This window comes from Heliangelus exortis, chromosome Z (genome assembly GCF_036169615.1).
Source record: "Heliangelus exortis chromosome Z, bHelExo1.hap1, whole genome shotgun sequence".
NCBI classification, from domain to species: Eukaryota; Metazoa; Chordata; class Aves; order Apodiformes; family Trochilidae; genus Heliangelus; species Heliangelus exortis.
This window is the reverse complement of record NC_092454.1, coordinates 63,295,606-63,321,056: the sequence shown is the minus strand read 5'-3', so window position 1 is coordinate 63,321,056 and position 25,451 is coordinate 63,295,606. Positions and strand designations below refer to the sequence as shown.

General features: G+C 48.9%; 3 protein-coding genes across 3 annotated transcripts; all 3 read left to right on the top strand.

Annotated features, from left to right (window-relative positions):
- Positions 1-584: 584 nt before the first annotated feature.
- Positions 585-2,719, top strand: LOC139789792 (E3 ubiquitin-protein ligase Topors-like). Its single transcript, XM_071730861.1, has 2 exons — positions 585-1,321; positions 1,541-2,719. Exon 2 carries the CDS (start codon positions 1,628-1,630, stop codon positions 2,660-2,662), a length of 1,035 nt encoding a protein of 344 aa, XP_071586962.1. The 5' UTR covers positions 585-1,321; positions 1,541-1,627; the 3' UTR covers positions 2,663-2,719.
- A 3,547-nt stretch (positions 2,720-6,266) lies between these two features.
- On the top strand, positions 6,267-8,469 carry LOC139789749 (uncharacterized). The gene is made up of 2 exons (XM_071730785.1): positions 6,267-6,990; positions 7,216-8,469. The coding sequence occupies exon 2, from the start codon at positions 7,303-7,305 to the stop codon at positions 8,467-8,469; it is 1,167 nt and encodes a 388-aa protein (XP_071586886.1). The 5' UTR covers positions 6,267-6,990; positions 7,216-7,302.
- Positions 8,470-17,509: 9,040 nt separating this feature from the next.
- On the top strand, positions 17,510-19,052 carry LOC139789892 (E3 ubiquitin-protein ligase Topors-like). The gene is made up of 2 exons (XM_071731010.1): positions 17,510-17,654; positions 17,874-19,052. The coding sequence occupies exon 2, from the start codon at positions 17,961-17,963 to the stop codon at positions 18,993-18,995; it is 1,035 nt and encodes a 344-aa protein (XP_071587111.1). The 5' UTR covers positions 17,510-17,654; positions 17,874-17,960; the 3' UTR covers positions 18,996-19,052.
- Positions 19,053-25,451: the final 6,399 nt, after the last annotated feature.

The window sequence follows — 25,451 nt, the reverse complement described above, 5'->3', positions numbered from 1 at the left end:
TGGGTTAGCAAAATACTTTATAAAAGTTGGGTTAGCAAACACTTTATAATTATTCAACATGAATTCACAAACACACACATGTATTAAAGGTTTACTATGGTCCAGGTAAAAAACATTGACAGCCTTTCTCTCATCCACTAAGGGAGTCCCATTCTCAAAGAAGAAAATGAATTTTGTCAGGCAGGAGCTGTCTTTCATGAACTCATGCTGCTCAGGCCTGACCCTCTGCTTGTCCTGCACACCAACACCAACAGCAACCAAGAGCAACAGTTGGCAGGGCTGCTGCCCAGGCCTCTGGTGGGTGGCTTCCCTCTTGAGGCCTGGGCTGACTTTTTCAGAAGTGACCCCAGTAATGTCTCAAGATTACCTGCTCCATAACCTGCTCTGGCACTAACAGAATATAGATGTGGAAGTATTTCTTGTAATCTGTGATAGCTTCATAGAAATTAATTTCAAGTTTCTGGACTCTTTTGCCCTATAGGACTTCTTGCTAAGGGACTTTGTCCACCACTTTCTGAAAGACATGAAAGTCTGCCTGCTGACAGATAATGTCTCGTAGGCTCCCTTTCCCACAGCAGCTTAGACCAGCTGATCTTTGAAGGTCTCTTCAATCTGGGCTGGACGGTGCCATGAGTCAGTGGGCCCATCTTTTCTTGCAGGGATGCTGTGGACATCACACGGTAGAAATCAGGTGAGCCCTTTTGGGCTGGCCAGCAATGAAGGACTGAAGAGACAGCCTGTAGGATTTTGACTTGCGGCCTCCGAGGGAGGTGCAAGGCCTCACCACATTAACCCTCTGGCTGGAGGGGCCTGGAGATGTCTGCCATGACCAGATCAACCAGAGGGGCCTCTGGCAGGACACGCCCAAGGTCTCAGTGCTGACACTGATGCTGGGCAGACAAGAGGTGTGGAGAAAAAGGAGCGGCAAGGGACACTGGAGCAGCTTTAGATGTGTGTGCAAGGGCACACCGGGTGCATCGCTGCCCAGGAGAGCAGTTCCAGGGCTGATGGGACACTGTGACATCACCACGTGGCAAGTGGTAACGTCACCGAGGGACAGACTGTGACCTCACGTCCCTGGCTGCTTATCTTGGGGCGGCAGCAGAGCCCGGCTCAGTCTGGCTCCTGACTGCTCTCTGACCAAGCATCCGTGCAAGGTCTGGAGTCTTGAGCCAGGCTTCTTGTGGTGCTGGTGCTGCTGGTGCTTTGGGAGCTGCTGTTGGCAGCTCTGGGTGCCCGAGCCAGAGCCATCCTTTGTGTTTCCCCGGCCCTGCCTGGTTCAGGCAGCTGGGCACTGCACGGTGTGCTTGCAGCAGCAGAGGTGAGCTGTGTGGGGAAACGTCCTCCTGGGGCAGCCCTGGGGTGGCTCAGGGATGGGGCTCAGGGAGCTGTCGGCCCCACAGCCCGAGCCTGGCCCTGCCTGGCAGGGAGCGCTGGGGAAACCACGGGGGCTGGGAGGGTGTCCTTCCCCAGGGACCTGGGCATGTCTGCCTCCCCTCCCCGGGACACCAAGTGACCCTGCTCTCTCTCCCTCTTGCAGCACACAACACCCGCCGCTGCGGCACCTGCCAGAGGGAGCAGCTGCTCGTCCTCAGCGCTCGCCAGCCCACCACAGCTTGTAGGGAGCATGGCCGATGAGAGCCAGTGGTGCTGCCCCATCTGCTACAGCCACGAGGAGGGCATCGCCTCCCTGTCACCCTGCAGGCACCAGTTTTGCCTGGGCTGTGCAATGCGCTGGACACAGCAAAATCGAAGATGCCCCCTCTGCAGGGCAGAATCAACAACCATCATCTTCTCCCAGCGGTCGGACGATGATTATTTTAGCATTGACATCACGGATCCCACAGGGCTATGGGCTGTACAACATCAGGAGGAGCAGGGGGCGGAGGAGCCCATGCGCAGGGCTCAGACAGGTGGCTTCCCTCCTGAGGTCTGGGCAGAATTTTTCAAGAGGAACCCAAATAATATCTGGTACCTGCAGGTGTGGATACAAGGGGAGCTCGAGACCATCTTTGAAGGTGAATGGTGGGAGGAGATTGAGCTGGAGGGAACTATAATATTCTACCTGTGCCTCTATGGGCTGGATGAGGAGCAGCTGTTGCAGGACCTGCAGGTCTGGCTGGGAAACAGCACACAGACGTTTGTCCACGAGCTCATTGAAATGGCATTGCACTTGTGTGGCCGTGATCTCCGCCAGTACCTGGCCCAGCAAAATGCTGCAGACAGCTCCAGCACCACCAGCAGCTCTGACACCTGCCTCATCACCAGCTCCAGCCCCAGTACCACCACCAGCCCCAACTCGTGCTCCAGCCCCACCATCAGCCCTGCAGCCAGCCCCAGCCACACAGCCTCCCAGAGGGACATTCCTGATTCCATCAGCAGCCCAGCAGGCCCCGACATGGAGGAACATCCCAGCACATCAGAGCCCATCAGAGTCTGGGGGGGTCCCAGCTCCCCCCCATCTGTGCCTGTCCCTGTGGATCAGGAGGAGCCCCAGGAGGAGCCAGGGGTGGCCGTTCCAGGTCCCTCTGCCCAGGGCTGCAGCCACAGCCCCTCCACTCCCAGCCAGGGCAGGGACCGCTCACCCAGGGGGCCCCGGCGCCCCCCAAAGAGGAGGGCCCCCAGCCCCCAGGACTCTCCCCAGCCCCGGCGCCGGTGTTAGCTGGGGCACAGTCATCCTTTCATGGATGAAAAAACAAATAAATTACCAGTTCCATGACACTGTCTCTCCATGCTGCTTTCTTGCCCTTCCCTTGGGGCCTCTCCCAGCAGGCAGACCCAACACATGGCCTCTGGAAGCTTCTGATTCCTAGTCCTGGGTAAAGTCATTCACGTGGTTAGTAAGTTCTCCTGAATAAGGAAGCACAAGGTTTTCCTTGCATAGGGGTGATGGGATCAGGGATACTTCCAGCATTTTGTACAACATCTGAGGGCTCCAGGCCCACATCAACATTGCCTCATCCTGCAGAAAATCCTTCTGCAGCCATGCACACACAGCACAGCAGATGCTGAGGGCACACTGGGCAGGAGGGGAAGCTGGTTTTGCTGCAGGTCTGATGGGGATCCACCTGGACATCGCCCCCAGTCTCTGCTGGCAAACAAGAAGAGGAGTTGGGATCAGCTACAACCTTTCCACCTCCAGCACTTGTCTCTGCAGCCCACAGAGTGAGACAAAGAAGGAGCCTCTCCAAGATTCTGCTGTACCAGTGCTTGTCCTGCTGGATACATCTTTTTCTCTTATTTCTTCTCTTTCTTCTCCTTCTTTCCCTTCCTTTCCTCCCTTCCCTTCCTTCTTTCCTTCATTTCCTTCCTTTCCTCCCTTCCTCCCCTTTCCTCCCTTCCATAGGGTATGACACACAGCAAGTCAGCATGTCTCTTAGGGATCCAGTTTCTTAGTTTCTTCTGACTTGCCCAGAAGTATCTGGAAATGATGACCACATTGCCTACAAGACTCACATTATCATGGGATTATTGCCACTTCTAACAGGAAACACAGATCTTGTCAGTCCTGGTTTAGTTTATCACCCTTGTCATTAACTCCATTTCCTCTGGCAAACATAATCTGCAATGTGGGTGAGGGTTACTAGAAAGTAAAAACCAGGGCAGCCTGGGTGTCATGGACAATGGAATTTGACATTGCTAGCTAAAAGTCTGACTGTCATTAATTTATTGAGCAGGCTGCTGTGCCCCCAGATATAAGCTGCTTTAACTGTGCATATTTCATGAATCTCATATTTTCAAATATGTAAGGGGTGAGTGTCAGGGAGATGGAGTTAGGCTTTTCTCAGTGGTGACCAGTGATAGGACAAGGGGTAATGGGTGTAAATTGGAGCATAGGAGGTTCAAGTTGAATATCAGAAAAAATTTTTTTACTGTAAGGGTGACGGAGCCCTGGAACAGGCTGCCCAGGGGGGTTGTGGAGTCTCCTTCACTGGAGACATTCAAAACCCGCCTGGACACGTTCCTAGGCGATGTACTCTAGGTGGCCCTGCTCTGGCAGGGGGGGTTGGACTAGATGATCTTTCGAGGTCCCTTCCAACCTCTAGGATTCTATGATTCTATGATTATGCAATGTCCCCTTTAAGAGAACAAGGAAGAGTAGAAAGAGACATGAATGAAATTGAAGACATTTCATTTCTTATGCCATGTGTGTGTATAGTTTGGACTTTACACAGCTTTTCCCAGAATCTGGGACATGTCAGAATTTTTTTAACTTAAATTTCAACTCTCCATGAGATATCCAGACTATGAAGCTTGCCCTGATTCCTTTGGTGAGAACAAGGCAGATTGTTCATTCTCTGCTCACCCACCCTAATGCTCTGTATTGCTATGACAGAGGCCAGTGTTATGTGGATGATCACAGCTAGATGTTTCCTCCCAGGCCACATGTCCTGAAAGAAGTATCACAGCTTTCAGCTGCAGGGATTAAGGGACAACAGGCAAGGGAAAGCATCAACATGCCTGGAAACATCAATGCATATCACAGGTGAAATGATGCTTGGGGCACCTCTCAAGCATCTGCCAAGGCAGGTGCCAAGAAAAGTAGGCTGGTGAGCCATGAGCCCACCAAAGCAACCCTGCTGGCAGCTGAGAGAAGATCTGGTACTGCTCAGGCTATCAGTCAGCACCACCACTTCCACAGACTGGCCAGTCTTTTGTTCCCATCTAATCACTAAGCAACTGATGGAGAGACATCTGCAGTCTCTGAGACACCTGTGGCAAAATTTAAATGTTTTAACACTTTCTCTCATAAGAAAGTCCATGGCAATAGCAACAGCAAACATGACAAATCATACCTTTATTTCTTATCATTTCTCTTCATCCTCATCTGTCATTTCAAGTCAAATGTACCTTAACTGTTTGTGTTGCACTTTAATGTAAGCCTCGATGACATAAATTATTTATACAATCTGCTGTATATCTGAAGGTTATTCAAAGATGTCATGGATAAAGACTCCTTATTCTTCATTCACAGAAACACTGATAAGAAATTGCTCCTTTCATATTTTTCTGGAAAATCTACCTATGAGCAAATATTGTTGGTTTCTTACTTTTATTCACCAGAGAATGAATTAAGAACATTAATAAACCTTCAATTAACAATTTAATTAGGCATATTAAGTGAGAAATTCATTCCCCACCACATAAAGTCAAATAATTTGGTAACATGAATAAGGTTAGTTAGATACATTGTATAGAGCTCTATAAAATGATATACAGTACAACTGAGATAAATAAGGAAATATTAGTATAAACGTAGTAGTGTTGTGCTGTGACAGAGATTTTTAAATCCCTAGGTGGGGCCATTCCTGTACTTAAATACTCTCTCAGTAAAGAACTGATGTTGAAAAGAAAGAAGAATAAGTTTAAGGAATAAAGACATTCATAAATACATTAAAAGTATTCCCAAAAGAAGGTTACAGAATGTTTCAGTAGCTGGTGGCAATGGTGGTTGCCAATGTGTTGTCTCAGATATTGGAATGTTCTAGTTAAGAGACTAAAAAACTTGTCCTGTATTGCCTCACAGTGTCTCCTGAAGAAAGTTAAGTGCTGGTTCAGGAGCCAGGCTGTCAGCAAGAGATGGTCCTGGCATCTGATTTGGACAAGCTGCTCATCTCTGAATGTTTGGAGGAAACAAGGCAATGACACAAAACTATGGCTTTGAGAGAACGACAGAATCCACTGGCCCCAACACTGAGTCCTGGGGAACACAACTTGTGACCAGCCACCACCTGCATTTAACTCCATTTACCACAGCTCTTTGGGCCTGGACAGCCAGTTTGTTACCCAGCCAAGAGGGCACCAGCCTAAGCCATAAGCAGCAACTTTCTCCATGAGAATTCATTCTGTAATAAACAGTGCTGAAGGGGCTTTACTAAGGTCCAGGTAAACAACACAAACAGCCTTTCTCTCATCCACTAAGGGAGTCACATTCTCATAGAAGAAAATGAATTTTGTCAGGCAGGAGCTGTCTTTCATGAACTCATGCTGCTCAGGCCTGACCCTCTGCTTGTCCTGCACACACTGCATCATGGCACTCAAGATTACCTGCTCCATAACCTGCTCTGGCACTAACAGAATATAGATGTGGAAGCATTTCTTGTAATCTGTGATAGCTTCATATAAATTAATTTCAAGTTTCTGGACTCTTTTGCCCTATAGGACTTCTTTGTCCACCACTTTCTGAAGGACATGAAAGTCTGCCTGCTGACAGATAATGTCTCGTAGGCTCCCTTTCCCACAGCAGCTTAGACCAGCTGATCTTTGAAGGTCTCTTCAATCTGGGCTGGACGGTGCCATGAGTCAGTGGGCCCATCTTTTCTTGCAGGGATGCTGTGGACATCACATGGTAGAAATCAGGTGAGCCCTTTTGGGCTGGCCAGCAATGAAGGACTGAAGAGACAGCCTGTAGGATTTTGACTTGCACCCTCTGAGGGAGGTGCAAGGCCTCATCACATTAACCCTCTGGCTGGAGGGGCCTGGAGATGTCTGCCATGACCAGATCAACCAGAGGGGCCTCTGGCAGGACACGCCCAAGGTCTCAGTGCTGACACTGATGCTGGGCAGACAAGAGGTGTGGAGAAAAAGGAGCGGCAAGGGACACTGGAGCAGCTTTAGATGTGTGTGCAAGGGCACACCGGGTGCATCGCTGCCCAGGAGAGCAGTTCCAGGGCTGATGGGACACTGTGACATCACCACGTGGCAAGTGGTAACGTCACCGAGGGACAGACTGTGACCTCACGTCCCTGGCTGCTTATCTTGGGGCGGCAGCAGAGCCCGGCTCAGTCTGGCTCCTGACTGCTCTCTGACCAAGCATCCGTGCAAGGTCTGGAGTCTTGAGCCAGGCTTCTTGTGGTGCTGGTGCTGCTGGTGCTTTGGGAGCTGCTGTTGGCAGCTCTGGGTGCCCGAGCCAGAGCCATCCTTTGTGTTTCCCCGGCCCTGCCTGGTTCAGGCAGCTGGGCACTGCACGGTGTGCTTGCAGCAGCAGAGGTGAGCTGTGTGGGGAAACACACACTGTTTCCTGGGGCAGCCGTGGGGTGGCTCAGGGATGGGGCTCAGGGAGCTGCCGGCCCCACAGCCCGAGCCTGGCCCTGCCTGGCAGGGAGCGCTGGGGAAACCACGGGGCCCGGGAGGGTGTCCTTCCCCAGGGACCTGGGCATGTCTGCCTCCCCTCCCCGGGACACCAAGTGACCCTGCTCTCTCTCCCTCTTGCAGCACACAACACCCACTGCTGCAGCACCTGCCAGAGGGAGCAGCTGCTCATCCTCAGTGCTCGCCAGCCCACCACAGCGTGCAGGGAACATGGCCAATGAGAGCCAGTGGTGCTGCCCCATCTGCTATGGCCATGAAGAGAGCATCGCCTCCCTGTCACCCTGCAGGCACCAGCTTTGCCTGGGCTGTGCACTGCGCTGGACACAGCAAAATCGAAGATGCCCCCTCTGCAGGACAGAATCAACAACCATCATATTCTCCCAGAGGTCAGACAATGATTGTTTGACAATCAACCTCCTAGATGCTGCAGAGCACAGTGCTGAAGAACACCTGGAAGAGGAAGGGTTGGCAGGGCTAGGTCCCAGGCCTCTGGTGGGTGGCTTCCCTCCTGAGGCCTGGGCAGACTTTTTCAGAAGTCACCCCAGTAACATCAGGCCCCTGCTGCCCTGGCTGCAAGAGAAGTTTGAGGTGTTCTTTGGGGACCACTTTTGGATGGTGCATTTCATGGTGAGCGCCGTCGTGGTCTTACTGTGCTCCCATGGGCTGGATGAGGAGCGGTTGTTCCAGAACCTGCAGGAATGGATGCCATCAGTTTCAGAGACATTTGTACACGAGATCATCGACATCGTACCACACCTGTGTGCCACTGGGCTCCTCCGGCACCTAGCACAGCAAAATCCTGCAGCCAGCCCCAGCCCCACCACCAGCCATGCAGCCAGCCCCATACCTATCATTTTCCTCTCCACCAGTTCCAGCCCCACCGCCAGCCCCAGCCTCACTTCCAGTTCCAGCCCCACCACCAGCCCTGCAGCCTGCCCCAGCCCCACTCCCAGCTCCAGCACAGCCACCAGCCATGCAGCCTGCTCCAGCCTCACCACCAGCCCCACTTCCAGCCCCACTGCCTGCTTCAGTCCCACAGATGCCCAGAAGGGGACTCTCCATTCCATCCTGGCCTACTCCAGCAGCCCAGAAGGCTCCGACATGGAAGAAGAGCCCAACACGTCAGAACCCACACTCTGCTGGGGTCCCAGCTGCTCCCCATCTGTGCCCATCCCTGCAGAGCAGGAGCAGCTCCAGAAGGAGCCAGAGGTGGCAGTGGCAGGTCCCTCTGGACAGGGTGGCAGCTGCAGCCCCTCTCCTTGCAGCCAGAGCAAGGAACACTCCACCAGGGTGGCCCAGCGCCCCCCAAAAAGGAGAGCCCCCAGCCCCCAAAACTCTGCTCAGCCCCACAAGAGGCTGCACTGCCAGCGGCCTTAGGGGGGCACCTCAGGATCTTATGAAGCAGGGGCTGAAGAGGGCCAGGAGGCTTTCCTTTTGTTGCTTCTCCCTTCCTGTTAAAGAAAATAAAAATGTAAAGACAACAGAAAAAGTCTGGGTGTCATGGTCTGTTGGGTTTCTACAACGTAACGGCCATGTACTGAACGGGCCATGTACACGGGGGTACTAACTAACTGGCTGTGACTCCGGAATGTGACAAAACGGTGAACAAGAACACGAGGAAGTTGGCACGTAGCAGCCGACTGAAGCAGCCTTACGTAGCCTGCCCGTGAACACCACTGATTGGTTTAAAGGTTGGGAGCGTGGTCACAGCGTGACAGCCAATTGCTGAACGTCAGGTGTCTGGTGAGACATCCTGTTTTGTATAAACACAGTTGTTGAAGTGAATAAAGGAGACTTGCCTTTAAATCGTATTGTTTGTCTGGCATTTACTCCGAGCTCTCTCGCGACAACTGGCGACTGAACAGGGACCGGCCTCGCCGAGGGTTGCTGAAAAAAGGTGCAGCAGAAAAAAACCTCGGACGAGGGTAGAGAGGAGGCTGGCCGAAGCAGAGCTGTTCCGGCTCTGGAGAACACGCTCCGCAGGATTTGCGGCGGACGCGGTGAGCCCATATTGAGGGAAAACCTATCTATGTCTTGAAAACTTGGGACAGGCTTCCCAGGCTGCCAGGAAGGAGATGGGGGCTTCGCTGACCAAGAGAGAACAGGCAGTGTTGAAACTCCTTCACCATACCTTCTCCACGAGAGGGATTAAGTGTGATGACCGTGCTTTGTGGCAGTTACTGGTGTGGGCAAAGCAGCACAACTATTTTAAGGACTGGAATAACGTGTTTGAGGTTGCACTTTGGGAAGAGGTAGGCGGTACCCTTTGGGAGGAGGTCTCTAGGGGCTGGAAGGACGCCATTAAACTGGCAAAAACGTGGCGTCTGGTGATCGAGTCTTTGAAAGAATTAAAAGCTGAGCGGGAGGTTGCGCAGACCGCATTTATCGCCTTGGGGCCACAAAAAACTGAGCCTGTCGGTCCTTCTCTGTTCGCGCCACCTCTGGTGCCTGGAATACTGTGAGCGCCCGATCAATTGCCCTCGTGGCTGCAAGCTCCGCAGGCTTCGCAGCAGCCTCAAGTGCCGCAGGCAGAGAAAAAGGCACATGAGCGTCCAGCCCCGCCTCCGCCTCTTACTGTAACAGGACCCCCAGCCGACTGCTCCTCATTAAAGCCCCAGGAAGGAGGCACGTCGCAGCCCTCGGTAACGGTGACTCAGCTCATTCATCCACCATTGCCTGAGGCAACGAACGAGCCAGTGCACGACCCACCCGAGGAAGAAGGGAAGCGGGGCGAAAGGAGGTCCGGTGGCCAGGAGTCCGATAGTGCTCGTCTCTTTAAAAGGATACATCACGGAGGCGGAGACTACGATCTGCGGGAATTCGAACGACGCTTGGAGAAGCTGCAGCAGGAACTACGAGGCATGCGGAGGCAACCATCGGAACACGTGACTATGAATCAATCCCCACCTTGCCCCTCACGTTTTCTCGGAGAGTTTGGGGATCCCCCTTCCTTGCCTGCCTAACCTATACCGCCTCTGGGGAAGGGGCTGGAGGAGGGGAGGTCTCGAAATGATCCGGACGAGGGGGGGCGGGGAGGAGGCGTGCGATGGACGGGAATTATTCGAGATGCATTACTCGATGGTGCTATTGTACCTCAGGCATTTCCGGTTACAACTGTAAGCCATGATCAGACGGGGTGGCAACCTTTAGACTGGAAGGTTATTAAGGAGGCTAGATAAGCCATTCAGTCAAACGGTTTACAGTCCTCTTATACTCCGGCCTTTCTAAAGCACATTTTTCTACAAGTTTATTGACACCTGCTGACTGTAGGCAGTTAGCTAATACTTTGCTGTCTCTATCACAGCAGCTACATTTTTTTGACCCCGTGGCAGAACGCGTGTAATCAGGTTGTCCTTGTTACTCGTGCTCAAGGCGACCCATTGTATGGCGTGATGGCCCAAATGTTGCTTGAGGAAGGCCCTTATGCTCGTGGAGATTGGCAAGCTCAGCTTGCAATAGGAATTTTGCAGGTTTCCCAAGAGAAAGCTTACAATGCTTTGATTTTGTTCCCCAGTGAGGGAGTGAAACAAAACTATACAAAAGTGACCCAGAAAATCGGGGAACCCTATGGAAAGTTTATAGACAGGCTTTTTGCAGCTCTGCAGAGTGCCCCAGATCTAGATGACACTATGAAGGATAAATTCATGGCTGTTCTTGCTTATGATAATGCAAATGGAAAAATGCAAAAGGCGTTGTCCCACCTACCAAAGGGAGCCTCAGTTTCCGCGATGCTGGAAGCTGTTGAAAGGATGATGGGAGCAGAACAAGCTCAAGTTATGGCAGCCGTGGTGGGGGCGTCTATTGGTGCGACCTCTAATGGAGACCAAGTTAAAAACAAAGCAGTGTTTTAAATGTGGGAAGGAAGGTCACTTTAAAAGGGATTGTAAGGAAGAAACTGCAAAGTGGCGTGTGGTATGCTGAAAAAAACCATAATACTCAGGAGTGTTGTAAGAAACAGAAAAACTCCCGTGCGAGCGCGCCACACCTGTGTGCACCGACATCAAAGCAGGGTGCCTGGACTGCCCCCCTGCAGCCACCTGAGGGAGTGCCGCAGTGGATGTGGAAACAGGCGTAGGTATATATCTTACTGACACCCAAGTGGCATTAATAGATACTGACATGCAGGGGCCACTTGGTCACTGCCTGAGCGTATTACTGCTTGGACAGTCTTCTCTTTCGGAACAGGGCATTTTTGTTGTCCCAGGACTCATTGATTCAGACTACACAGGGTTGGTACAGGCCATGGTCTACACTCTTTCACCTGCTGTTTTTATCCCAAAAGGGCAAAGAATTGCCCAATTAGTACCATTCCAAAGCTGTGTGCCTCGAGCCGCAAACATTGAACAGGGCGAAGGAGGTTTTGGATCAACAGGGTCCACAACAGTCAATCTGGCAGTGGATATCACTAAGGAGCAACCGAGAGGATCATTTTATGCAGTAGGGATAGTAATGAGGTTGGAACGCACCTTTATTAAGCCTGTGAAAAATCAGCAACTGTATTTGATTCTATTGCAGGTGCATCGGGCTGTGTCACTGCGTACTCTGCCATTTTTTATTATACATATTCACAGCCACCTGTTTGACCAGGGCCTTAGCATAGGCAATAATCATGCTGATGCCCTAGTCAGGTATACTCAGGTCACCCCCAATTGTTCTGAACAGGCTCAACTGTCAAGTGCCTTTTTTCATCAATCAGCAGAAATGTTGGCAAGGCAATTTCATCTGACCATTGCAGAGGCACGCGACATTGTGCGCGCTTGTCCCACCTGTCAACGGGTGGGGATAAGTCTTGGTTTTGGTGTTAACCCTAGGGGTACCCAAGTTATGCAACTCTGGCAAATGGATGTGACCCACGTCCCTGAATTTGGGCGACTGAAGTATGTCCATGTTTGTATTGATACGTTTTCCCAAGCCATCTGGGCGACTGCTCAGACTGGTGAAACCGGATGCCATGTGATTCGACACATGCGTGTGGCTGTCACGGTGTTAGGCATTCCCCAGGAACTGGAAATGGATAATGGACCTGCTTACGGTTCCAAATCATTTAGGCAGTTTACTTATGATAGGGTATGAGACACCTCACTAGTATTCCTTATTCTCCTATGGGACAAGCCATTGTGGAACGGGCTCAAAGTACACTAGAGACAGTTTTGCAATAACAAAGAGGGGGGGAGATCCTCCATGTCCATGATAAACTTGCAAAAGCCTTATATGTCCTTAAACATTTATGGTTAACAGGGGAAAGAGATCAACCTCCAATTGCAGTACATTGGGACTCTGTAAGTAAGGGTCTGGGTGCCACTTCTGAAAAAGGTAAAGTGTTATTTAAAGAACAAGGAACGACAGAAGGGAAAGGTCCAGGTACCTTATTACTAACGGGTCGAGGTTATGCTTCTGTCTCCACAGATTCTGGTATCTGCTACGCTGTATTAAACCCTATCTGGAAGTGGCAAATAAGCCTCAAGAGGAGCCGAGCCCAGACAACGAGCCGGAATGACCATGGCTGGAATCAGACTCATATTGTTAAGCTTGTTAATTAATTCAGTCTGTTGCCTGAAGTCCTGCATGTCAATTCCAGGTAGAACATGTGGGTTGCTTGGGCAAACCAAACAGGCATTAAGGAATTTTGCCATGCTATGGCTTCTGTTACTGATCCTTTTAGAACATGTTTGTTGGGTTTACTGTATTTAGGTGAAATAGATTTTCACAGTTATAGCACTGTCTGGTGTCGTGGCACTGGCCAGGTGGCAGAATGTGCAGCACAGTTGATAAAGGGTTTAAATGTTACTCTGGTGTGGGATCCTCAAGAGCTCAGCTTGTTGGGGTCACAGGTGGTAGGCAACACCATGGGAAAATGGACACAGACGTGTTTTGTGTTTGGTAAGCTTTGGCAAGAAAGTGGGTATACGATACGATCCTGGAAGGAGGCTCTTCAGGGCCCGCCTTCCCCAAAATTGGATCGGCTGAGACTACTTTCTGAGAATCAAATTGCAAATTGGAAGGAGGATAGGACAGCAAGCGATGTGTCACCAGATCTGTCCTACCAATTTACCCTGAATGGTAGTTTCTGTGGCACAAATGTCACTGGAACTCCTTTAGGAGCGTATGGGGCTAGCAAAAATAGTGGTCCTTTTTTGCCAGGACCCAACGGCCCTCGAGCTTTGCCACCTGATGTTTTTGATTTGTGTGGATAGAGCCTGGCAAGGTATCCCTAGGAAAGCAGTCGGTGGTCCTTGTTACCTGGGGAAGCTCACTATGTTTGCTCATATGCACCAAAAGCTGACCAAAGTGTTAAAAGCATCCTCACCTCATACAAAGCTATCCCTAGGGCTTTCATCTAATTGTAATGATAATGTTGAGCTCTTGAGCACCACCGCTGGAACTGCCTTATCATTTTTTGTACCTGGGGTAGCTGCAGGGAATGCTTTAAGGGAACTTGCTAAGTTGGCATGCTGGTCTGAGAAGCAAGCGAATGTTACTACTCAAGATTTGGAGCAATTACTGGTAGACCAAAATAGCCCATGCCATGCTTTGTTACAAAATAGGGCTGCCATTGATTTTTTGCTATTGGCCCAAGGGCATGGGTGTGAGGATTTTGAAGGGATGTGCTGCCTGAATCTTTCTGATCATGGCACATCAATTCATAAGGCAATACAATACTTAAATAAACACACCAGTAAAATACAGCAGCAAGTAAGCCCCTGAGGTAGGTGGTTACAAGGCCTTTTTTCTGGGCTCCCCAAGTTGGGACGTAGCCTGCTTAAAGAGGGTTTGAGATGGTTGGGAATTGTGCTTTTATTATTGGTAGGACGTTTAATATTTTTGTGTTTATGACGGGCATCAACCAAATTGGTCAATGAGGCCTGGCTTGTTCAAAAACAAACGGGGATTGGTGGGGTTTCTACAAGGTAACAGCCATGTACTGAACAAGCCATGTACAGGAGGGTATTAACGAACTGGCCGTGACTCTGAAACGTGACAAAATGGTGAACAAGAACACGAGGAAGTTGGCACGCAGCAGTCGACTGAAACAGCCTTACGTAGTCTGCCCGTGAACACCACTGACTGGTTTAAAGGTTGGGAGCGTGGTCACAGCGTGACAGCCAATTGCTGAACGTCAGGTGTCTGGTGAGACATCCTGTTTTGTATAAACACAGTTGCTGAAGTGAATAAAGGAGACTTGCCTTTAAATCGTATTGATTGTCTGGCATTTACTCCAAGCCCTCTCGTGACAATGGACAATGGAATTTGACATTGCCAGCTAAAAGTCTGACTGTCATTAATTTATAGAGCAGGCTGCTGTGCCCCCAGATATAAGCTGCTTTAACTGTGCATATTTCATGAATCTTATGCAATGTCCCCTTTAAGAAAACAAGGAAGAGTAGAAAGAGACATGTATGAAATGGAAGACATTTCATTTCTTATGCCATGTGTGTGTATAGTTTGGACTTTACACAGCTTTTCCCAGAATCTGGGACATGTCAGAATTTTTTTAACTTAAATTTCAACTCTCCATGAGATATCCAGACTATGAAGCTTGCCCTGATTCCTTTGGTGAGAACAAGGCAGATTGTTCATTCTCTGCTCACCCACCCTAATGCTCTGTATTGCTATGACAGAGGCCAGTGTTATGTGGATGATCACAGCTAGATGTTTCCTCCCAGGCCACATGTCCTGAAAGAAGTATCACAGCTTTCAGCTGCAGGGATTAAGGGACAACAGGCAAGGGAAAGCATCAACATGCCTGGAAACATCAATGCATATCACAGGTGAAATGGGTACCAAGGGGCCAGAGTCTTCCTACTTCTTGACATCTTGCCTTCAAGAAACAAAACCATAGGAAGAAACATAGTAAGAAGAGAAAGGTGGCCTCATGACTTTAGGCCCCATGTCAAACAAGGCCAGAGGGAATTTCTACAGCAGTTTTTGCTCTGAGTGTTTTCTCCTCTCTGTGCTGACTTCTCCACCCCTGTTTCTCTGTGCAGACAGGCTCCTCCCAGCTCAGCCCTGGTGGGAGGACATCCATGCAAGGACAGACTGCAAAGTTTTACAGCTACCTGGATGCTTGGGGCATCTCTCAAGCATCTGCCACGGCAGGTGCCAAGAAAAGCAGGCTGGTGAGCCATGAGCCCACCAAAGCAACGCTGCTGGCAGCTGAGAGAAGATCTGGTACTGCTCAAGCTATCAGTCAGCACCACCACTTCCACAGACTGGCCAGTCTTTTGTTCCCATCTAATCACTAAGCAACTGATGGAGAGACATCTGCAGTCTCTGAGACACCTGTGGCAAAATTTAAATGTTTTAACACTTTCTCTCATAAGAAAGTCCATGGCAATAGCAACAGCAAACATGACAAATCATACCTTTATTTCTTATCATTTCTCTTCATCCTCATCTGTCATTTCAAGTCAAATGTACCTTAACTGTTTGTGTTGCACTTTAATGTAAGCCTCGATGGCATAAATTATTTATACAGTCTGCTGTATATCTGAAGGTTATTCAAAGATGTCATGGATGAAGAATCCTTTTCCTTCATTCAAAGAAATGCTGTTAAGAAATTGCTACTATTATATTTTTCTGGAAAATCTATCCGTGAGCAAATATTGTGGGTTTCTTAACTTTTATTCTCTAGAGAATGAATTAAGAACATAAATAAACCTTCAATTAACTATTTAATTAGGCATATGATACTTAAGTGTGAAATTCAATCCCCACCACGTAAAGTCAAATAACATGAATAAGGTTAATTAGGTTGTATAGATTGTATCGATTGTATAGAGCTCTATGAAATGATATATAGTACAACTGAGATGCATAAGTAAATATTACTATAAACATATTAGTGTAGTGCTGTGACAGAGTTTTTTAAGTCCCTAGGTGAGGCCTTTCCAATGCCTAACTACTCTCTCAGTAAAGAACTGATGTTGACAAGAAAGAAGAGTAAGTTTAAGGAAAAAAGGCATTCATAAATACATTAAAAATTTTCCTAAAAGAAGGTTATAGAATGTTTCAGAAGCTGATGGCAATGCTTGCTCCCAATGTGTTTTCTCAGATATTGGAATGTTCTAGTTAAGAGACTAAAAAACTTGTCTTGTATTGCCTCACTGTTTCTTCTGAAGAAAGTTAAGTGCTGGTTCAGGAGCCAGGCTGTGAGGTCCTGGCATGCCAACTTTACCAAGCTGCTCATCTCAGAATGTTTGTAGGAAACAGGGCAATGGCACAAAACTATGGCCTTAAGAGAACGACAGTATCCACTGGCCCCAACACTGAGTCCTGGGGAAGACCACTTGTGACCAGCCCTCACCTGGATTTAACTCCATTTACCACAGCTCTTTGGGCCTGGACAGCCAGTTTGTTACCCAGCCAAGAGGGCACCAGCCTAAGCCATAAGCAGCAACTTTCTCCATGAGAATTCATTCTGTAAGAAACAGTGCTGAAGGGGCTTTACTAAGGTCCAGGTAAACAACACAAACAGCCTTTCTCTCATCCACTAAGGGAGTCACATTCTCATAGAAGAAAATGAATTTTGTCAAGCAGGAGCTGTCTTCCATGAACTCATGCTGCTCAGGCCCGATCCTCTGCTTGTCCTGCACACGCTGCATCATGGCACTCAAGATTACCTGCTCTATAACCTGCTCTGGCACTAACGGATGTGGAAGCATTTCTTGTAATCTGTGATAGCTTCATAGAGATTAATTTCAAATTGCTGGACTCTTTTGCCCTTTAGGACTTCTTGCTAAGGGACTTTGTCCACCACTTTCTGAAAGACATGAAAGTCTGCCTGCTGACAGATAATGTTTCGTAGGCTCCCTTTCCCACAACAACTTAGACCAGCTGATCTTTGAAGGTCTCTTCAATCAGGGCTGGGTGGTTCCATGATTCAATGAGCCCATCTTTTCTTGCAGGGATGCTGTGGACATCACACAGTAGAAACCAGGTGAGCCCTTTGGGCTGGCCAGCAATGAAGGACTGAAGAGACAGCCTGTAGGATTTTGATTGCAGCCTCCGAGGGAGGTGCAAGGCCTCATCACATTAACCATCTGGCTGGAGGGGCCTGGAGATGTCTGCCATGACCAGATCAACCAGAGGGGCCTCTGGCGTGTGCCCAAGGTCTCAGTGCTGACACTGATGCTGGGCAGACAAGAGGTGTGGAGAAAAAGGAGCGGCAAGGGACACTGGAGCAGCTTTAGATGTGTGTGCAAGGGCACACCAGGTGCATCGCTGCCCAGGAGAGCAGTTCCAGGGCTGATGGGACACTGTGACATCACCACGTGGCGGGTGGTAACGTCACCAAGGGACAGACTGTGACCTCACGTCCCTGGCTGCTTATCTTGGGGCGGCAGCAGAGCCTGGCTCAGTCTGGCTCCTGACTGCTCTCTGACCAAGCGTCCGTGCGAGGTCTGGAGTCTTGAGCGAGGCTTCCTGTGGTGCTGGTGCTGCTGGTGCTTTGGGAGCTGCTGTTGGCAGCTCTGGGTGCCCGAGCCAGAGCCATCCTTTGTGTTTCCCCGGCCCTGCCTGGTTCAGGCAGCCGGGCACTGCGCGGTGTGCTTGCAGCAGCAGAGGTGAGCTGTGTGGGGGAACGTCCTCCTGGGGCAGCCGTGGGGTGGCTCAGGGATGGGGCTCAGGGAGCTGCCGGCCCCACAGCCCGAGCCTGGCCCTGCCTGGCAGGGAGCGCTGGGGAAACCACGGGGGCCGGGAGGGTGTCCTTCCCCAGGGACCTGGGCATGTCTGCCTCCCCTCCCCGGGACACCAAGTGACCCTGCTCTCTCTCCCTCTTGCAGCACACAAGACCCGCCGCTGCGGCACCTGCCAGAGGGAGCAGCTGCTCATCCTCAGCGCTCGCCAGCCCACCACAGCGTGCAGGGAGCATGGCCGATGAGAGCCAGTGGTGCTGCCCCATCTGCTACGGCAACCAGGATGGCATCGCCTCCCTGTCACCCTGCAGACACCAGTTTTGCCTGGGCTGTGCAATACGTTGGGCAGAGCAGAATCAAAGATGCCCCCTCTGCAGGGCAGACACGACGTCCATCATCTTCTCCCAGCGGTCAGACGATGATTATTTTAGCATTGACATCATGGATCCTACAGGGCTATGGGCTGCACAACATCAGGAGGAGCAGGGGGCGGAGGAGCCCATGCGCAGGGCTCAGACAGGTGGCTTCCCTCCTGAGGTCTGGGCAGAATTTTTCAAGAGGAACCCAATTAATATCTGGTACCTGCAGGTGTGGATACAAGGGGAGCTCGAGACCATCTTTGAAGGTGAATGGTGGGAGGAGACTGAGCTGGAGGGAACTATTATATTCTACCTGTGCCTCTATGGGCTGGATGAGGAGCGGCTGTTGCAGGACCTGCAGGTCTGGCTGGGAAACAGCACACAGACGTTTGTCCACGAGCTCATTGAAATGGCATCGCACTTGTGTGGCCGTGATCTCCGCCAGTACCTGGCCCAGCAAAATGCTGCAGACAGCTCCAGCACCACCAGCAGCTCTGACACCTGCCTCATCACCAGCTCCAGCCCCAGTACCACCACCAGCCCCAACTCGTGCTCCAGCCCCACCATCAGCCCTGCAGCCAGCCCCAGCCACACGGCCTCCCAGAGGGACATTCCTGACTCCATCAGCAGCCCGGCAGGCCCTGACATGGAGGAACATCCCAGCACATCAGAGCCCATCAGAGTCTGGGGGGGTCCCAGCTGCCCCCCATCTGTGCCTGTCCCTGTGGATCAGGAAGAGCCCCAGGAGGAGCCAGGGGTGGCCGTTCCAGGTCCCTCTGCCCAGGGCTGCAGCCACAGCCCCTCCACTCCCAGCCAGGGCAGGGACCGCTCACCCAGGGGGCCCCGGCGCCCCCCAAAGAGGAGGGCCCCCAGCCCCCAGGACTCTCCCCAGCCCCGGCGCTGGTGTTAGCTGGGACACAGTCATCCTTTTATGGATGAAAAAACAAATAAATTACCAGTTCCATGACACTGTCTCTCCACGCTGCTTTCTTGCCCTTCCCTTGGGGCCTCTCCCAGCAGGCAGACCCAACACATGGCCTCTGGGAGCTTCTGATTCCTAGTCCTGGGTAAAGTCATTCACGTGGTTAGTAAGTTCTCCTGAATAAGGAAGCACAAGGTTTTCCTTGCATAGGGGTGATGAGATCAGGGATACTTCCAACATTTTGTACAACATCTGAGGGCTCCAGGCCCACATCAACATTGCCTCATCCTGCAGAAAATCCTTCTGCAGCCATGCACACACAGCACAGCAGATGCTGAGGGCACACTGGGCAGGAGGGAAAGCTGGGTTTGCTGCAGGTCTGATGGGGATCCACCTGGACATCGCCCCCAGTCTCTGCTGGCAAACAAGAAGAGGAGTTGGGATCAGCTACAACCTTTCCACCTCCAGCACTTGTCTCTGCAGCCCACAGAGTGAGACAAAGAAGGAGCCTCTCCAAGATTCTGCTGTACCAGTGCTTGTCCTGCTGGATACATCTTTTTCTCTTATTTCTTCTCTTTCTTCTCCTTCTTTCCCTTCCTTTCCTCCCTTCCCTTCCTTCTTTCCTTCATTTCCTTCCTTTCCTCCCTTCCTCCCCTTTCCTCCCTTCCATAGGGTATGACACACAGCAAGTCAGCATGTCTCTTAGGGATCCAGTTTCTTAGTTTCTTCTGACTTGCCCAGAAGTATCTGGAAATGATGACCACATTGCCTACAAGACTCACATTATCATGGGATTATTGCCACTTCTAACAGGAAACATAGATCTTGTCAGTCCTGGTTTAGTTTATTTATCACCCTTGTCATTAACTCCATTACCTCTGGCAAACAGATAATCTGCAATGTGGGTGAGGGTTACTAGAAAGTAAAACCAGGGCAGACCTGAAAATTAGCTATTTCACATAACCACTGAAAAAGCTAAAATTAAGGTAATAAAGGCAATTACTGGACTGTTGGTAAGTGGTTTCCTCTGGTGCTTTATTTGACCTCCAACAATATTTTAGATTGGATGAAAAATTCTAATGTTTTTGTTGCTGAATAATACAGCTGCCTCTTCATTGTAAGTGCTGTTCTATATTCAATGTATTTGATTTTTTTTCAACTTGTTACATGTGTGGTTTTTGGTTTTGTTTGGTTTTTTTTCTCTCAGTCTCTGATGTGTGCATATGACTTAGTATTCCACCCAAGCCCCCTGTAGCTTCTATCATTTACACTGTCTGCTGTTAGGTTGAATGCATGCTTCTGCCAGAGGCCAAGCATTTTTATTCTCCCACAACAGGCTGGATAAAACCCAGTTATCTCAGTCTGATGTAATTTTAGTTTAAGTATTTGGATTCATGCAACTAGTGGTGAAGTGCTGCAGTGTTAGCCATACCTGTGTCAGGGCCACCTGTGTCACCATATGACGTGTTAACATTCAGCAGTGTGACTACAACCTAAAGCTGTCACCTTTCTCATGTCTGTAAGAAGTCTAAAGCAAATCTCAAAGGCAGGGATATAAACAATGTATCTGCTAGGGTCAATGGATTCGAGATAGAGCACTGGAAGTTCCTCAACTTGAGGAAGAATTTCTTTAGTGTAAGGGTCACAAAGCCCTGTAACAGTCTGTCCAGAGAAGTTGTGGAGTCTCCTTCTCTGGAGACTTTCAAGACCCATCTGCATGCATTTCTGATTGACCTTCCCTAGTTTTGGTCCTGCTCTGCTTGGACTTGATGATCTTCACTGGTCCCTTCGAAGCCCTGATGTTCTGTGATTCTGTGATTCTGTGCTGCAAATGGGCCAAGGTAGACACAAAGCCAAATGAGCATTTCAGAGAAATGAAACTAGTACAGCTGAACTCTTCTCCTTCCAATAATACTTAGAAGCCACAACTAATTATTTACCTGAATTTAAATCTGATGTTCAAGGTATGTGCTGCAAACAGGACCCTAAGTGAGTTTCAACTACATATTTGAAAAGCTGTGACAGGAAACAGTGTAATGAGATGACCAATAGTGTTGTAGAAGTACTTTCAGGTTAAATAAATTAATATAACTCAAAGCACTCAGAAAAATTATTTAGTGTTATGAAGAAAGATTCTTTCTGTGTAGGATAAATAAAGCTGTCCACAACTGAGTCAGTGAGGCAGCAGCAGCAGCAACAAGGACTGAGGAGAGCCTGAGGAGAATGTTCAATTGTGGGGTGCTGAGGGTTTCTAAGTGCAGGGACCCCCATACAGACGCTCTCAGCCCAAGCCCCAGTGAGATCAGGAAGTCGTCAGCAGCCGGTCAGGAGCAGAAGAGGGGTGGCCAGGAGCCACGTGGGAGAACTAAATGCCCCTGAAGAGCACTGGGAACAGAGACATGGCACATTTGTGAGTCAGGGCATGGTGGTTTCCACAGGTGGTTCAGACAGGCATGTCTGCAGTGATGAAGAACTGCAATTTACTCAAGGAATGATGGTGGCTGCTTGGAGTAAGAAGACTGTGCTCCCAGCATCCACCAAAATGGATATTGGTATCCAGGACAACGGATGCTGTGGAGAATGCCACAGCCTTTCACTGGCAACAGGAGGAATGTCTGACTGTGACTGTGTGAGGTGTGAGCAGGGTGATGACCTGCACAGCTCCGAGATGGAGTGATTGAACTCAGGGAAGAAGTGAGTAGGTTGAGAAACAGCAGGGAGAGTGAGAGGGAAATTGACTACTTTCACCAAATGATCTCTCCAAAATCAGAACAGGAGGTAACTCTCAGTGGAGCACAGGATCCTGTATCCCCTCATCTGCAAGCCCCCCAGCCCTCCTGGAGTAACCCACAGGAGGAGGGTCAATGGGAACAGGTCACTGCCCTATGAAAGGAAAAAACCTGAGCAAGAGTGTTTCTTTAAGAAGTGCACCACCTGCAGTGCCCTTGCAGAACAGGTATGGTGCTCTGCAGGAGAAGGTGGTGTGAGCAAGGTCGAGGGCTCACAAAGGCCAGAAGCACCACCAAGGCCAACTCACCTCAGGCCAGACAGCAAAATTGACACTGCAAAGAAAAATCAAAGGATCGTTGTTGTGGGTGACTCCCTCCTGAGGCATGTAAAAGGGCCCAAAATGTAGACCAGACCCACTTCATAAGGAAGTCTGCTGCCAAGGTAGAGGATATCACAAGTAAACTTACCACCCTGGTGAGGCATTCAAACTACTGCTCACTTTTTTTTCTCCAGGTGGGTAGTGATGATGTGGTATCAATATCAACAAAATGAATCCAGAGTATGGAGAGCTGCCTTGATAATTTGAGAGACCTGAGAGCTAGCAAAAAACCAGAGTCCCACGATACAAAGCAAGGCCAACCAGAGATAGCAGCAAGGCAAGGCCTGATGCCAGAAAAATAAAGATGAGTCAAGGCTCACTGCCAGAAAAAACAGCAAGGAATTTAGAGGACACCTGCTCTGAACAAAGGGATTATGTATTCTATCAAGTCTTGGCTTTACCCAGGATATTCTATTATGGGAAAGTGCTGTAAGCAATGTCTGTATCTAGCAAGACCGTGGTCTTTGTTTATTGTATCTTGATTTTAAAACAATCCACCTTATCGTGATGCCATGTTTACTCTGCACTATAAAAGAGCATTGCTGATGAAAAAAGGCAGACATATGAGCACTCAGGATATGTCTTGCCTGGCCTCAAACTTTTTTCTCCTCTCTAATTTTTTCCTCACTGCATTTCCAAGACAAGAGAAATTTCATGTCTCTGGGAAGGTTAAGGGATTAGGGACACAAGTTGTGTTCTCCTCCATCCCTCTAATGATGATGATGGACAAGGGAACTAACAGGAGGAATCAACAAGTTAATTCATGGCTCAGGGACTGGTGTCATCATCAGGGTTTTGGGTTCTTTGATCACGGAGCAGCATATGTGTCACCAAGTCTGCTGGCAAGAGATGGGGTACACCTATCTCAGTGTGGGAAAAGGATCTTCTCATAGGAGCAGCTCTTATTGAGAGGGCTTTAAAGTAGGCTCAGAGGGGAAGGGCATAAAACCAGGCTTACTAGAGATGAGCCTGAGGATGGCCTTCAGTCTGCCATCCCATTCAAGATAAAAAATGGTGATATACATTGGGACAACAAAAACACAGGGCTCACTAATAGATTAGTAGCCATGAAAATGTCTGGGAATGGTCAAATACCAAAAGTGAAAACTAATTGCATGACTCCCTCTGTGAAATGCTTATATACCAGTGCATGGAACATGGGGAATAATCAGGAGGAATTGGAGATCTGCATTAGGTTGCATGGATATGATATAATTGTGATCACTGAAACGTGGTGGGACAGCTCCTATGACTGGAATGTTGTCATGGATGGCTCTGCACTATTTAGAAAAGACAGACTAACAAAGCAAGGTGGTAGTGTTGCTCTTTATATGCAAGAGCAGCTGGAGTGTACTGAGTTCCACCCAGGGGGAGAGGTAGAAGGGGTTGAAAGAATGCGGGTAAGAATTAAGGGTCATGCAAATGGTTGTGAAACTGTTGTGGGTATCTACTATAGACCACCAATCCAAGAAGAAGATAATGATGAAGCCTTCTGTAGTCAGCTGGAAGTAGTCAGAAGATCAGACTCTTTAATACTTAAGTATGACTTCAATCACCCTGACTTAGGAAGCCCACATAGCTTGGAATATTCAGTCCAAAAGGCTCCTGCAGTTCATTGGTGATAACTTTCTGGTGCAGACAGTTGAAGAACCAAGGAGGAGAAGTGCACTACTGGACTTTTTGTTAATTAATAAAGGAGGTCTGACTGGGGACATTAAGTTTTTAAACAGCCTTGGTGACAGTAATCATGACATGATGGAGTTTAGTATTTTACAAGGAAGAAGGGCTGTAAGTAGGACTACAAGCCTGGACTTCCACAGGGCTAACATTGCACTTTTTAAGGATCTACTTGCAGGAATCCTGTGGGCTAAGACTCTGGAAGGGAAAGGAGCCCAAGGAAGTTGATCGGGTTTTAAATATCACTTTCTTCAAGGCAAAGATAGGTGCATTCCCTTGAGTAAAAAATCAGGTAGAGGGGGTAAGAGACCTGCATGGATCAACAAGGAGCTTCTGAATAAAGTCTTGTGGAAGAAATTCTGCTTATATCTTCTTGTAACCCTGGTCTGGGAAGGAACTAAACCAGACAAACCAGTGTCTTTAAACCCCAGTAGTCCTTGGCTTTCTATGTCAGCTGTGGAGTGGTTGTTGTATTTGAGGACAGAAACATGTTGGAGTTTTGAGCACTGCATTGGAGTCTGCAATGCCTCATGGCTCTGGACAGGATATTACTGAGTGGGCAAGCCTGAAAAAACATGTCCTTGTATGTCCTGCAAGGTCAGGCAAGGACTGCATGCCAGTGTTGGTGCCTGCAATTTGGAGCAGCTCATTGGCTTGTCTGGCAGTGGAGATTTGGATTTTTGCTCCTCAGAGGTTTTGGTTTAGGAGACAGTTGTTGTGGTTGCTGATCCTTTCTGATTGCCAACAAAAGAAATCCTATGCAAGTCTGCTAATTACTCTGCATTGCAGTGTAATTGGTCAGTCAGATGTCCATTTTGCTTATCATTCAGCCTGTAGCCTGTAACACAGTGTCAATAGCCAACAGGAAAAGAGGAGCCAGTCTTGCAGTGTGGAGTAATTGATTCTATTGTGTGGATTATGCATTAAAACCCTTCAGTGTTTCTTTTCTTTCTTATAGATTTACTGAAATAGAGTTTGTTCTATGTAAGTCTACTGACACCTTGCCTCTTGAAAAGAATTCTGAGACATAGTATTTCATTACCTGTTTTTTAAAAAAGCTGAGATAGGGCAGGATGTCCTAGTAGGTTTGTGTGATAGATTCTGCACATGTGTGTATTGAAAAGATACTATATACTCTAAGCGCACAGTGAGGAAGAAACACAACTCAGTGAGGAGTGGAGGGAAAAAAAAAAAAGGTATATTTTTCCATAATTTTAACACATTATTGAACTCTGACATGCCAAGGATTTGAAAAGTAAGGAGGTTGTAATAGACTCTGAAATATCTTTCATTTAGTGCAGATAAAATAACTGTAATTTATAGCTCTAAAAATACAAATAGAAAATGTCAGCAGTTACTAAAAATTATTAACACCATCTCAAATTTATATGGGATCACAGAAGACAAAATAAAATTAATGTAAAGCTTTGTGGGCACACAGGCCATGATTTAGTTATACTCCAGCAGCTTCATAATGTTCACAAGATTTTGGATTGTCAAAACCAGGTGGAATGTCTCACTTTGAAGAAATTGATTTTTTGACTGTGGGCAAGTACTGTGCTTGATCTTGGCTTAGAAGGAACACATACCAACACCACATCCATGCTGTTTTCTTTGCAGCTGTGGGACAGAGGTAGCAATATCAATGGAGTCACTGT

Coding starts and splice junctions, on each gene's coding strand:
- LOC139789792 (XM_071730861.1), top strand. CDS start 1,628: ATGGCCGATGAGAGCCAGTGGTGCTGCCCCATCTGCTACAGCCACGAG.
- LOC139789749 (XM_071730785.1), top strand. CDS start 7,303: ATGGCCAATGAGAGCCAGTGGTGCTGCCCCATCTGCTATGGCCATGAA.
- LOC139789892 (XM_071731010.1), top strand. CDS start 17,961: ATGGCCGATGAGAGCCAGTGGTGCTGCCCCATCTGCTACGGCAACCAG.